At 53.1% G+C, this 15,144-nt stretch overlaps 1 protein-coding gene across 1 annotated transcript; it reads left to right on the top strand.

The window, feature by feature from the left end:
* The first annotated feature begins 744 nt into the window (after positions 1–744).
* Positions 745–14,827, top strand: LOC100903123 (sushi, von Willebrand factor type A, EGF and pentraxin domain-containing protein 1). Its single transcript, XM_029111267.1, has 26 exons — positions 745–1,329; positions 1,425–1,689; positions 1,940–2,113; positions 2,857–3,036; positions 3,381–3,560; positions 3,850–4,044; positions 4,463–4,714; positions 5,198–5,440; positions 5,578–5,757; positions 5,788–6,024; positions 6,402–6,602; positions 6,804–7,030; positions 7,401–7,611; positions 7,790–8,146; positions 8,973–9,282; positions 9,499–9,747; positions 10,111–10,709; positions 10,844–11,166; positions 11,243–11,542; positions 11,721–11,891; positions 12,007–12,506; positions 12,784–13,056; positions 13,330–13,514; positions 13,631–13,814; positions 14,310–14,430; positions 14,609–14,827. The coding sequence occupies exons 1-26, from the start codon at positions 1,093–1,095 to the stop codon at positions 14,825–14,827; spliced, it is 6,573 nt and encodes a 2,190-aa protein (XP_028967100.1). The 5' UTR covers positions 745–1,092.
* The last annotated feature ends 317 nt before the right edge of the window (positions 14,828–15,144 follow it).

Raw genomic sequence — 15,144 nt, 5'->3', positions numbered from 1 at the left:
GTCGCGGAGAGAGGGACGTAGACGAGGAAAATTCGAAGGCGGCCTCTCGAAGAATTTCCAGAAGTCGAGCGCGCTCATTCCATGCAAATACACATATCATACCTAGTCGATGTTCAAGGACTATCCCCCATTACGGGAGGGGGGATAATTACTCGGGCTTGCTCCCCGCTAGTCTGAATGAGCACCGAGCTGTGGGTCCTCACTGCGGCATCGCGATATAATCCTAATCCACTTATCTTATAGGAAGCCGCACAAAACTTTCCCGCTCTGCACTCATGTCGTAGCAGACTGTGAGTCCTCGTTTAAGCACTCGATGAGATAGCACAGGCCACAGGCGGCCCGGAAACTCACAATTGAGTGTCCCCATGCGGCGAATGAAGAGCTTCCTCCCATTGAAGAGGGACTCACTGCGGCTGACCACCGCGCATATCAAAGCCCGAAGGAAGATCCACTTCATCCTTGCTTTGCCAAGAACCTTAGGAACTCCCTATATTGATGGAATATATGATCGCCGACGACCATCTGTATTGATCTCGTGGCGAAAACGTACCTCACCGGTGGGATAAATTCCACGTGGAACGATTTTCCCGTTGGACGGATGGTCTCTCCAAGCGAGACGCACTGTACGCTTGTGACGGGCGAGGACACTCCTCAAGGCCTCACCGTTTTCTCGTTGCAGTCATGTGGCCGGGCTATTCCTTATTCCTGACAACGATCCTCCAAGCGAGCGTGGCCTTCAACGACATCAGCGAGTACCCGCTACCGATTCTGAACGACACCCTTGACCTGGGGAAACTATCGCTGCTCAGCACTCGACTTCGGGACTCTCTCACATCGTTGCGAGCGCAGAAAAACGGTCTCGATATCGTATTCCTCATCGATGCGTCACTATCGGTTGGACTGGAGAGCTTCCAGTCCGAGCTTCGCTTCGTCAAGAAGATCCTCGCCGATTTCAGCGTCGTTCACTCGCGGAGCAACTCGACTCGAGTCGCGCTCGTTTCGTACAGCTCCCAGCATCAGGTCATCACGCACATTGACTTCATTTCGGGTTCAACGAAGGCACCCCAGCAGAGTCGACATAAGTGCTCGTTGATGAGCGAGCTGGCCCAAGTCAACTACAGTGGAGGTTTGACCTTCACTTTGGGGGCGATGAAGGTCGCCGACAAGGTCCTCAAAAGCAGCCCACGGCGAGTTCAACAAGTGGTGTTCTTGGTCACCGATGGCTATTCCAACGGAGGAGACCCCAAGCCGATTGCCCGCCGGCTCAAAGCGGACGGCGTCACTGTTTTCACGTTCGGCATAAAAAATGGGAACATCAAAGAACTTCAGGTTTTTGACGTCGAGAACAAGATATGGGAGAAAAATGGAAGAGACCGGAACGCGTCCGAGACGGACACAGCTTGCTGACACTCGAGCATTTGCAGGAAATGGCGACGTCGAGCCTCGAGCATTGTTTCATTGTAAATTCGTTCGAGGAATTCGACGCGCTGGCCCGGAGAGCACTGCACGAGGACCTCTCGGTGGGCGAGTACGAAATCCTTCCCATGTCACAATGCGCATCTCTATGCCCCGAGGGTCGATTCTGCTGTCATCCCGGAGCCCGGTGCGCGTGCGGAACAAACTCTGGATATTTCAACTGCCTGTGTCCTCCTGGTCATTACGGATCGGGTTTGCGAGGCGAGTGCAAACGTAAGTCGCTAACTAGCGCTCCCCGCGGTGATTCGAATTCAGAAATTAGAAGACTCCTCAATATTCCACACCATGCGATATCGGTCGTTCCATGCATTCGTGATAGGATTCCACGACCGTCCTTGGCGTGGTTTCGGTTTTTTCGGACGATGGTTAGCTGAATCCACGGTCTTTCGAGCCGCTTCGGTTCCCTCCTCTTTGCGTTCTCGTGCGACGGAAACAGCAACTCACCGCTCAATCATTCCGATAGCATGCCCCGGGGGAACGTATCAGGCAGCATTCGTGCACGGGGGTATCGAAGAGTGCGTTCCATGTCCAGGGCCGCATCAGACGTCGCCAGCGGCGAGCAGGTCGCGGGAGAAATGCTCTTGTATGAAAGGCTACACTTCTGTCGTCGTCGCTGGAACCAACATAACCTGCATGCGTAAGAGTTTTCTATTTCGATCTGATTCGGATCGTGTTCTCTGCCCAGGGACCGACCATTACTCTTTTCTATAGTGCGGATGGTGGTGAATGCGTAAAAGTGATTTATACCCCTCTCGAACAATGGGGCGCTCCTCAGGAGAAAAATTTGCGACAGCAGCGTCAACAGCGAGCTGAAGGGGCGCGAAACGCAAGATTATACTCAATTTTTCTGCTCTTCAAACATTGCGGTCGTTCCCACTTCGTCCGCCCACCCCGGCACGCCGTTTCGCGGCTTCGGCGTCCGGGCGGACGGGGACGGAGGGGGAGGGGGCACGAACTTCTTTCCGGAGAACGCTCCGCCGCTCGTCCGGCTCGAGAGAGTCGGAATGATCCGAAAGTTTTTTCTATGGTTTGCACTTCATTTGCATGGGGCTACATTGCGATCGGCCTCGCTGGCGCTCTTTTCGGGAACAACTTTCGAGCCTCATGAAATATTCGTTTCTTCCCACTCTTTCAAAATGGAGCGCTCTCCCTTTTCTTCTTTTTCTCCTTCCTATTCTCTGCTCCGCGATATCCCTATCCAGTGAAGATCCGAGTAGGTAGTTCTATCTCGTGAGGTAGTAGGCTCGCTGCTTGTCGCGGGAGCGAGATTCTGAGGTAGCGGGCGAGCGAAAGAGAGAGAGAGTCTGTGCGTATGTTTCTTTTTCTACAGCAAAATCCCTGCTGCAGAGCATTTCAAGATTAGATTATAGCTTTCCGCAGCGGTGAGGTGCCCGCCGTTAGAAGCCCCTCTGAATGGATTCTTGGTCAACGATCACTGCGAAAGCGTATTCAACGCGGCCTGCGGTGTTGCCTGCGATACGGGCTATAATTTAACAGGGTCGAGCATCCTCGTTTGCAAGGAGAACGGTCGATGGAAAGGCGCTTTGCCACAGTGTCAGAGTAAGTCATCGTCCATTCAACTATTCTTACCTCAATCCACAGATTTTTTTCGGATCGGTCGTCCATCTCGAATCTAGATCCAGCCCGCGTTTTTTTGAGCGAATCAGCATTCGCAGAAGGCTCTCGTGTCGGGAATCTGGGCTCTAATCTTCTTCTGTATCCAAACTCCCATAGATCCTTACTCTTTTGTTAGACGAGGAGGAATCTCTTGATTCGGCGAATACCGTTCGTTGAAACTGAATCGAGAAGGCTCCCATCCTTCTCCACGGAATATTCCCAGATTTTGTGGTTCTCCTCCCAGTCTCTCATCCGAGCTCTTCGAAGATTCTCATTCGAATTTCCAGAACGTAAGTGCCAAGAGCTGAGTGCTCCGAAGAACGGCGAAATCCGTTGCACCACGAAGTCTTATCAATTCGAGACGGAATGCGAGTTCACCTGCAAGGAGGGATTCTTCCTTGTCGGATCAAGGCGTCGCAAATGCCTTGCCGTGGCTCACTGGGACGGTCTTCCTGCATCTTGCCGAAGTAAAGGTTTTCCTGTGCTTCTCCGAATAGTCGCCCCGACTAACAGGATTCACTCCGGGAAGCATTATTCTCAATTATCCCAATTCCCTCTATCGACCCATTAGCATCATCCATCTGAAATTTTCATTAGACGCTTCTCGTTCCGGCTCCGAGTTTTGTGCCTGTTCTTTCCGTTAAAACTCAAGGCTGCTGAATGCGTCAACCCGCTTCGATTACCGGGAAACAGTTCCCTCTGCGCGCTGTTAATGAACTTCACGTCGCTTCTCATGGATTTCGAATATTCCCGCAGGAATTTATTGTCCTCCATTGGTCGCACCGCAGAACGGACGAGTATTTCCGCCGTCGTGCAACGGAACCAAAGCTCTCTTCGGGGATCAATGCCGCTATCGATGTCAAGAAGGACATCGACTCACTGGACCAGCTTCGCGGGAATGTATTTATCCGGGGGTTTGGAGCGACCGCGAGACGATGACCCGTTGCATCGGTAGGCGTCTTGTAATCCTCCTCCCATCCCCAAAATCCCCAAGGGAATCCCGGGAGGAGCTCGGCTGTTCGGAGATTAAGCCAGACTATGACGGGTCACATGACGGGCACGTAAAATAACTAATCTCTGAATCTCGGGAGCGGAGCCGCATCCGTAGGAAAACCTCCATCACGACTAGAATTCAATCACCTCGACGATCAGCTGAGACCCGGGGATTCAGACGAGAGGTTTTTAGGGTTCGGGATCTTGGGGTTTCGAAATCTCGATCTTGCTTTCCATACACTCAGCCCCTAGTCTGAAGCGAAGCCAAGCTGTAGGACCTATGCATGCCCAGAACGGGACAGTTTGTTCGCTCGCTCGGGAAGCAACCCTCTGCAGGAAATGATCGATGGACACAACAACATTTGTATTCTCGCAGATACGGAACCTCCTAGCATCGAATGTCCGGACGATATCTTGGTACCGACTGAAGAAGGCGAGCCATATGCCACGGTGGACTTCAGCCTACCATCAACTCAGGACAACAGCGGCTTCCACGAAATCACGTTGACCGTCGCACCAGCCGTCGAGCCTCCGCTGCCGTTTTTCGTTGGCGAAACAAACATAACATACACGGCGACCGACTCACAAGGCAACAAGAACTCGTGTACCTTCTCGGTCACCGTTCTCGGTATGGGTATTCGCGCTCCCGACGGGAGGGAAATGTTCATAACAAATTGCGCATACTCGCGTCGCCGTCCAGCGCGGCGCTGCTCCCGAAGGCAGTGGCTTGATTCTTAATTTTCGAAGTCGAACAGGAGGCTAAGCTCGCTGCAATGCAATCCGTCAGCGTAGCCATTCCCTGTAAGATTCATTGTCCTCCCGTCACAACCCTCGCTTGTTTATCCGTCGTCTTTCCCAAGAATCTTCAGTCCTCTTGCCGACGCGTCAAGTCTCGCGTTCGAATTTCTTCGACTCAATCTCTGGAAAGGGAAAAAGACGTCTGATCTGATGATTTCCTTTGTCGATTCTCGATTCCTGATGTAGTGAACGCGTTAAATAGTTCAAGTCGAACATCAAGGCAGGAAGGGAAGAGTCAGGATGCAGCGTCCGCAGTGGCTGATATTCCACGGAGAATAATCTCCACTCTTTTGTTTTCCCTCGCGTTATCTAGACGAGGAAGCTCCGTCGGTGGATCGTTGTGACTCTCCAGCTGTTTCGGTCTCCTCTGACGGTCGAGGGGCCCAAGTGGACTGGGAAGAACCTCTTTTTTCCGACAACTCCCAAGAGGACGTCTTTATCTGGAGCTCGCACAAGCCCGGCCAGTACTTCCCCATCGGAAATACGAGAGTCACTTACGTTGCAACTGACAACTCGGGCAACAACGTGACCTGCCATTTCGAGGTCGATGTCAAGGGTAGGTCCCGCCTCAATGTTTTATTCACGGGCTCGTCGACATAGATCGAGCTATTCATTGGAGCATGATTTTTCCATCCTTCTGGCCGTCCGTCAAACTGTCTGCTTCGTTTTCTCGCTCGTCTACTCGCGAATCAGCAAACCAATGCGAACCATCGTTCAGCATCTCGAACGGCGCATTGGATTGCACCGAAGAAGCGAGATCCACGGTCTGTGCCGTGCGTTGTAATCAAGGCTTCCTCCTGCTCCCCGGACAACAGAACGAGCTGCGCTGCTCGAATGGCGATTGGGATTTCGACGGTATTCCCACTTGTGCTCGTGAGTTCGACTGGAAAACCACTTACTGAGAGCTTTCGAAATTCGATCATTCCTTCACTCAGGAAAAATTCTCCCGAACAGCTGAGGCTCCCGCTTCCTCTCCGAACACCGATACATTGCTCGAGTGCACAAATGAATTTCTTATGGAACAACTCTCCTTCAGACTGGGCAAAAATATCACTGTCAGACAGATCAGGAAATGCCGTCAAAAGCCGCGCTGTCTGAGGGAGAACCTCATGGTCATCTGCGAGCTCGCTCAACTGACCCGTGAGTCTGCTCATCCGTCCGTATTGCTCACTTGAGTTCAACTTGCGAAACTCTTCTCTTCCCCAGAGTTCAGATCTCGCGTGATGTAAATTCAATGACTCGGAGTGGATTCGGAACAGAAATGAGCATCAGTGAACGTTCCACGAGCGTGGAGGGAATAATTCCGGAAACACCGACGAGGACGGGACTCCCCAAGTGGATCTTAGCGCGCTCCTCTCGCGATGGTCTCTCGATTGCGGCGAGCTCCAAAGGGCGCCTCGCCTGCGCATACAGCAGCCCGCCAACGAACAATTATCATGGGACAGTCCATCGGATCGGCTTTGCGGGCGAACTCCTACAATCGACCCATTCTTAATTCCGCCCTCCCCATTCCACAGTTATTCCCGGAGGCGGCAGCAGTCGGAAACGACGCGAAGCTCCCGAAGGCCCCGACAGGGACGACGACCTCGACCTTGACGATGTCCTTCATTCGATGGACGACATGATGTCCTCGGTTCGCTACGGCCTCAGTCAGAGGAACCACTCTTTTCATTCGCTGTGTCCGCTCGGTTGGATTCATGTTGACCACCGCTCATGTGGTACGAAATTGCCAGTATTACGTTGAGCGCATAACGATCTCTGCTTTGTTTTGTTTCGTTCCGCATCCCCGGAAAGTCTCCCTCTTCCGATTCCGAGTCGTCCGCAATAGTCCCGTCCGACGATGCGTTCCGCGACGCTCCGGAGACAGCCAGCGAGCGGGCCTCCGGACGCGGCGCAAATAAAATTCTATGCATTTCCAGTACAGTGTCCCGGCGGGATGTTCCACAACTTTCTCCAGAGGACGTGCACTCCGTGTCCGATCGGCACATATCAATTCAAAGGCGGACAGCTCAGCTGCGAAATTTGCCCGAACCACACTTCGACGGCAGAGAAAAGCTCCAAGAGTAAAAACGACTGCAAGCCTCAATGCGTTCCAGGGATGTTCTCTAAAACGAACGGCGTGATACCCTGCGAGACTTGCCTCCTGGTTGGTTTCTAGATGAGGTAGCTTCCCGTCTCTGTGAATCTCATGCATGGTATCACGTAACACGAGCCGATGCATGTCTTCCGGTTCCCTACAGCGTTAGACGGGAGCGCCTGGTCTCCTGAATGCGGAATGCGAACCTTACACATCGAGTTCTCGGTTGAAATTAGGTTTTGATTAGCTAGACTCGATTGCGGAGAGTGGTATGGCTCTCATCGATTTCTGACTTTTCCCTGCGTTATTATCGATGAGCACCGTACGAACAAGCTAGGAACTCATCTCGAAGCATGTTCCCTCATCGAGCAGGTGGATGGCGACAGCCCGCGCACATCCTCTGTGCGTACGCTCTACCGCATACGCCAACTCGTTGCAGGGCGAATATCAGCCGGAATATGGATCGAACTCGTGCCAAAAATGTCCTGCAGGGATGACGACCTTGAAGAGGCGTTCGTTTCAGCTGCGGGATTGCAAGCATACATGCGAGCCGAATACAGTTTCCCGGTTCGGAGTGTCACCCTGCACACCGTGCCCGCCAGGGTACCATCAACCTCTCGAGGGTCAAAAAGGCTGTATTCCGGAAAATGGTACGTGAAGCGCTCGTCCCATCGGGCTCCATTGAGAGCGTATGAATTGATCGGGAGAGCTCGCTTTGAGGGCCCTCATCTGAATCGTGAGAGACTGATCGGGCCACGGGAGCGGAGAGAAAGGGGAAAAATTCCGGACTCAATGGGCTTGAAGATGAATAGACGTTGTCTTTTGCAGAGGTGTCTCAAAACTCGACGAACTTCCTGCCATTCAACGCTTGTTTCTCGTCGCCGTGTAAAAACGGCGCCAGCTGTTCGCCCATAAACAAGCATTTCACCTGCATTTGTCTGCCGGGATTTGCGGGGAGTTTTTGCGAGAAACGCATCGACCAATGTGCCCAAATGCCGTGCGGGCCGAACGCCACTTGCATTTTGCACGAAACGTCCGGCTTTACCTGTCTGTGCCCAACAGGTCTCCGAGGCGAACGTTGCGACAAAGACGTAGACGAATGTCTGAACGGAGCGTGCCAGAATGGCGCCACCTGCATTAACCTATACGGCACTTTCCAATGCATTTGTGCCACAGGTTTCGACGGTAAGTAGTTCCACGTACGTACACTTCCTCCTCAGGCGCTCGCCGCGCTCCGCATATACAGGTGGTGTCTCGCCGTAATAAACGCGGAGCCTAATGATCCTGATACATCTCGCCGAAATGCGTGGACGCCTCCCCGAGAGTGTCATATTTTTTCCTGGATAAGAGACAGTCGTTCCACCTAGCATCGGAGTGATACTGCTTGTTACGGATCCTCTCCGTCGCCTAATGGAGGCTGTACGCTCCGGTCAATATTTTACTCTGGAGAACTCACGTGCTGCTTCTTGGCGACGGCGCGCCGCGAATCCTCCAGTACTATATGTGGACCCAGAATGTCCACATATCCACAATGAATGAATTCTTGTTCGGGGACCGGTCGCCAATGCACAGGCTGTCGATGGCTGCATCTTCCGGGAAGTGTTTCTACCGGCTTGAGAATGCTCTCGATGAATGGCCACTCGACCAGGCTTGGAGGCTAGAGAGTCAGATTCAGAGAGCGGACGATCCCTATGCATGAGTTTGAACATTTCGAGCACTCTTCTCCCTTCAGTGCACACCACTCCGTGATGCGGGGCTCCGCAGTTGAACTCAAGCTAGAGAGTCGTGTTCGCTCGCTCCAGATGCGCGGGGTTATGTGAGCCGATGATACTCCGATACTGCTCCAATGCAGAGAGAATTCGGTAGAGTGAGGAGACGGGATGTGCATACGTGCATGGGTCTCGGCCGAATTTTCAGGCAGTCGCCGCAGATTCCGTGGATTTTTCTGTCAATCATTCTCGGAAGCCTCTGTTGATTTTCTTCTATTGCTTATAAGATGTGTTTCCCGCAGGACCGACCTGCGCCGTCGATGTGGACGAATGCCAAGGGTTTTCCGTTCGTTGTCACAATGGAGGACGCTGTGTCAACACTTTTGGTTCCTTCCGCTGTGAGTGTCTCAGCGAGTTCGCCGGCGAATACTGCGATAGGTCTTCGTGTGGTTGCAGAAACGGCGGCAACTGTACACCTGTTGGCAGATGTGCATGCCCGAGCGGCTTCTGGGGAAAGCGGTGTCAGTATCCGTCCACGCTGAGCTACTGCAATTCGATATTCCCCTGCTTCAACGGAGGCTCGTGCGTCGACATCGAGCCGGAGCGCTTCGTGTGAGTAAATTCACCCGGAGTGTTTCTATTACCAGGAAGCCATGCGAAATTTTCTCGTTGTCGTTATCAGCACGGGAATGGCCTCTGACACCCCGCCCCTTCTTGTGAAGAGTGCTTTTCCGGTAGGGAGCTGAACGGAAGCGGATCCCAAGAGTACTATCGCTAATAGCAGGGAGTATCAGATTCGGCTTGAACTCATTCATGCGTTTCGAATAGGTGCAACTGCCTCCCAGGGACAACTGGCTACTTCTGTGAGGAGAGAATAGCAGAAGATTTCGTTCTCAATTTTATCGGCAACACGACCTCGGACTCGGTCCGCCTCGGCATTCCCCACGGAAACGAAGCCCTCCGAGAGTTCACAGTCTGCCTTTGGCTCCGCTCGAACGATACAGAAAACTACGGAACGCCCTTCTCGTACGCTTCTGGAGATAAGGATAACCTGATAACCATCACAGACTATAGCGGGTGAGCACTGGCTTTCCAGATGACGCCCACGGCGCATTATGGTCGAGATAAGAGGGCAGTCGAGAGAAGCAAATGATTCTTCGCTTCGATCGGGAGTCCTCGAAAGCGTCGATCCCTCACAATGAGCAGAATTTTTCATCGGCAACTAGATGCGCCAAGTGCCTAGAACGCTTGAGTGGCGGGGATTGGCTGACTGCACGGATATCTGAGCGACTGACTGCAGTCAGCTGATTACCCGAGCGCACCTGTGTAACCCATAAGTTTGCTTATCGCCATCGACACCTAACATAGATCAAACAAATGAACGTCGGAACGCTTCTCAGCAGGTCGGTCATGACTCACGTCGTTTTATGTCTCGCTCAGGCTCGTGTTCTACGTCAACAATCGCCACGTGATCAGCGACATCAAGATCATCGACAACAGATGGCATCATCTTTGTCTGGCCTGGAACGTTTCGGGGAATTATGCCGTTTTCGCGGACACTCGCATTCTCTTAGAGGGCCGAAATCTCTCCTCAGGACATGCGATTCCTTCCAACGGTACACTCATCCTCGGCCAGGAGCAGGACCTTCCCGGCACAGGATTCGCTCGGATGGAATCCTACGCGGGATACATCACAAACGTTTACATGTGGAACAAATGGCTATCCTCCAATGAGATATATCTCCTGTTCTCCGACTGTTCTCTGCCCGTACATGAAGCGATCGCTCCGAAACATCTCATCGTTTCGTGGGGGGACTTCAGGTACGGCGTACGAGGCAACGTAAAAATTGAGGAAAGCAATTTCTGCAAGCCGTGCAATCTCCCTGAAACTATTCAAAACGGCTACACCATCAGTAACGGTCAAGACACCGGTGCCAAGACGCAATGGCACTGTGATCCGAATTTCGAAAGGATCGGCAGACAAGAAGCTACTTGCCTCAAAATCAGCGAGTGGTCTTCGCCGAAACCCGTCTGTGTCGGTGAGTTCTGCTGAGCCTGAGAGGGGGAATAATCGAGGGCTCTTCCCATGGGCGCCATCGAGAGGACTTTATTGTAGAAATAATAGATAGGAGCGTCTGCCGTGCTTTCGTTAACGCCGGAGTTATGTCGTCAGGCCGGTACTGTAACATCGCTCGTATACCGGGGGGCTACAGCGATCCTCAAGACTTGGCTGCGGTTGGACAAGTTGTGAGTTTTCGTTGCAACGAGAATCACCTCCAGAGAGGACCGTCGAGCGCCTTGTGTCTCCCGACAACGCGTCTGAACGTCAGCGATTACGCGGAGTGTATCAGCGGCGCCGATAGCGCCGCTCCGACGATCATTCAATGCATCACTGAAGAGGAACAAATCAGTCAGCGGAAACTCCGACTCACCAGGAACACGTATCAGAACACAACGGTTGAGAAATTCGATTGCCAACCAGGCTTCCGAATTGAGGTGAGCGCTCACTCCTTTCTGTATCGAATCATGCAGCGAAACCGTGGCTCACTACGTCATTCGTGGTTTCGAACAGGGACTCGCGAGCCGTTGGTGTAACCCCTCGGGATGGAGCTCTCCGTTGCCCTTTTGTCATCCCGTCGTTTGTCACCAGCTGAAACTCCGACCACCGGCGACGGTGACGTATTCAGATTGGGTATCGGTGTCGTCGAAGGCAACCGTGCACTGCCCGTTCGGTTTCAAGCTTCGAGGGAGTTCCGCGATCTCTTTCGAATGCGATCCCCTCGGTATGTGGCAACCAGCTGATAGGACGGCCGACGTGTTCTGCTCTCCGATAGAATGCGGAGAACTTCCGCGTTTCGAGAATGCGGGCTCGGTGAGTTGATGAAGTTCAGTGCTCGGGCGATACGTACCCGCCTACGAATCTTCGACGAGCCGACCGCGATGAGAAATCCGCTGCGAGCTCGTCCGAGTTGGACCTCGTCGTTTGTATAACTGCCTCTCGAGCTTGAATCCCTGCCATGCGTCAATTCACGGGATGTTCCATGTCGTAGATTCCGCCCAACGTGACTCATCACGTAGGATCGACTGTGAAGGTCGCCTGCAAGCAAGGCTTCGAGCCGCTTCTCGACGTCCGCTTAATCTGCTTGCAGACTGGCAAATGGTCGGAGCCGACAATCGACGTGTGCCAGCCGGTACAATGCAGTTTTTTCCAACTGCCCGCCGTGAGTACAATGGGTGGACCTCCGCTGACAGATGAGGATCCGGACTCTGTGGATTCAAGCGACCATCCGCATGTCTCTGGAAATAATTCATTTACTTTTCTCTGGCCGAATTCAGATTGAAGGAGCGTCGATAACCTTATTCAACGCCTCTACAACCTACAACTCGATAGCCGAACTGAACTGTCAGCCCGGCTTCCGGAATACGACTCCGTCGGTCTCGTTTGTATGCGACTCGACGGGCAGCTGGAAACGCCTAAGGGAGCAGTTTCCGGAATTCGGATGTCGTCCAGTGAACTGTCCCCATCCGAGACATCCGCCAAACGGCCGGGCTCACTACTCGCAACGGGGTGTGGGAGCGAGCGTGCAATTCAGCTGCCATTCGGGCTTTTCCCTCAATGACGACTTTGCCGAGGGAAGCCAATGTCTCGAGATAGGTACGTGGTCTGTGGGCGCAGAACATTTGAGCGCCGTTTGCGAACGAAAGCGTTCGTGTCCCGAGCTTGCCGCTCCCTTCAACGGATTCATGGCACTTCTCGAGACGAAGGCCAACTTCAGCTGTGACCGAGGCTATCAGCTGGTTGGCAGTAGCAAGCTCCGCTGTGCCGACGGTGTCTGGTGAGTTCGATTTTCTATTTCCCCCGTTCGGCTGCTGGATAGAAAGTCAATTCTGCGCTGCGTGAGTTCTCGATTATTCCTCGACCGATAAACGATGGAATCGAGATTCTAACTCGCCTAACGTCGTCGTCGACACGTACGCTGCGTATATCCGTCCTGTAATGGAAAAGCGCGCATCTGCTTCGAAGCCTCGCGCGGGAGTCAGAAACTAGCGGAGAGAACTCCGAAAGCGATAAATCTTGCCGAGCACGCATTGACTGCTATATAATACGCGTAGGTCCGACGAGGTTCCCGAATGCCAACCGCAACGATGTACTCATGAGAGCGAGGGAGGACTGAGTTTGGAGAATGGAATCTTCAGCCCAACTAGAGGAGCCATCGGGGACCGCGTCGAAGTCACCTGTCGTTCGGGATACGCACTGCAAGGTGACTCGTCTTGGCTCTGTCAGAACAACGCGTCCTGGACAGGAACATCGTCCTGCGTTGAAATTACTTGTGAACAACCCGAAGACTCCAGCTCGGCGGCCACTGCGTCTTTCAAGGACTACAAGTAGGAAAACACATCTGAAAGGAGCCAGCCGATTGACTGACTCGAATTTTCAATCATTCCTCCTGACCGACTGAGAAACACCCGGAGGCATTGAGGACGAGCCAGATGGCCAGCGGTTGAATGAGGGCCGGACCGCGCTGATCATGGCTGGACCGTTTCCCGCTATTGAAAATTCATGGGGGATTTCCCCTTCTCCACAACGTCGGCATTGCCTCAGACGAGGTGATCGCGGGATCCCTGGACCGTTATTGTAATTTGTGGGCGTTTTTGCAGATACGGGAGCTCGATAGATTACTCCTGTAATCACGGACACGTATTGGTTGGGAGCAGGGTGCGTGTTTGTCTAGACTCGGGTCGATGGTCAGCGCCGGCGCCTACCTGTAAACTCGTTAACTGTCCACCGATCGACGAGGAGAATTCCCTGCTAACTTACGAGCCCTACAACTCAACACTTTTCGGTGAGCTGAACGATTCGAGTCCGATTCCGAGGCTAAAGAGCCCTATGCATTGGTCGCGGGATTATCGATTTCGATTCCCGTTCGAAATTAGTCCAGAGCTTGAAATCGATTCTCAGGCACGAACGTAACAATCCAATGCGTCGATCCATCTCACGTCCTCACAGGACAGGCGAGATCAACGTGCAACGAGAAAGGAATTTGGGAGCCCATTCTGGGGTCGTGCGCGAAACCCAAGAAACCCTATTGTCCGCCCTCGGTACCGTCCCGCGTAAGAGTAACGACCAACGGCCAGATCTACAGGTGAGTGAAGAGCTGTATTTTTTCTTTCGCATCAATCTCGGCCCGATCGCCCCGCTTTCGACGAGTTGGCGAAACATGAGATCGCCCGCCATGCGAGGTCCCTGAGGTGCCGCTCGGGCTCGATCGTGCATGCGGGGTTTGTCCATGAGGACCTCGCGCAGGCTGGTCTTCGTGGCCGGCGTCGTTGTCCGGATATTTCGATGAGCTGCTCCATGAGATTGTTGCCGCTCTTGATTTCATTGTCTGATCTTCCCGTGCAAGCAACTGACTGACTGGGGGTCTGCCCGTTGAAGGCCTATCACTCGGTATATTCGGGACTCGGTGGCGCCCTGGTCCCGTCTTTGTCGATCCGTCCTTCGTCGGTTTTGCGAGCTCGGCCGGGGCTTTAGTTGAACGAAGAGCTCGGCGATTGGCTCCGTGTAGTTATAGCCACGCTCTTATTGCGCCAGCGACAAAAGAGAGAAGTACTGGCTATCATAAAAACTGTGTTTCCAGATTCGCTTGCGACGAGGTAGGCACGAAGCTCGTAGGGAGCTCTGAGGTCGACTGCAGCGAGGGCGCGAAGCTCGAAGATTTCCGCGAGCCCAAATGCGTTCGACTGACGGCTTGTCCCAAGGTACGTGGAACCTTTCGGAGCTAAGTGAGTCTCTCCCACGTAGGAGTTCTCCGATCGTGCTCAGTGACTCTCTCCGAGGGCCAGAGATCAAACTGTCGCAGGCGTATTATCATATATCTGTGTATTCGCTCGGTAGTCGTATGGCTCCGGAGATTGAGACGTTTCGTTTGACGAACAGATGGGAGCTCCTTACAACGGGAACGTCGTCGTGCACACAAAGCAGCCTGGATCCGATGGCTCGAGGAATGCATGGGCCGGAGATGAGGCGACTGTGATCTGTCAGCCGGGATTCAAACTGGTTGAGAGCGAAAGTCCCATAGTTTATTCGATCAACAGAGGGGTCAGCACATGTCAGAATGACGGCTCGTGGAGTCACGTCTTCCGATGCATCAAATAAAAGAGCGTCGCGTCGGTCGCCTCGTCCGGATGGAAAACAAAGATCTTCGTGTATTCGAATGTTTCTCTGCGCAGATCTACGGAGAGTCCGGATCTGGCAACGAGGAAAAACTCGTTGTAGGCGAGCGAGTATATTGGTCGGTTTTTGTCTTATGTCGCTCCTAACGAATCACGGAGATTCTCAAACGGGGACCCCACGAGCCTCATTTTCGTTATCGAGAAATTGTGAGCAGTCCTACGAGCATCGACGGACGTTGCTTGATATCGTAACGGCACCGAGTGTATCCGAGGAACGATCCTGTCGACAATGCTTGGAGC

The sequence above is a fragment of the Galendromus occidentalis genome, unplaced genomic scaffold, assembly GCF_000255335.2.
Source record: "Galendromus occidentalis unplaced genomic scaffold, Mocc_1.1 scf7180000077428, whole genome shotgun sequence".
Classification (NCBI taxonomy): Eukaryota; Metazoa; Arthropoda; class Arachnida; order Mesostigmata; family Phytoseiidae; genus Galendromus; species Galendromus occidentalis.
This window is presented reverse-complemented; position numbering and strand designations above follow the sequence as displayed.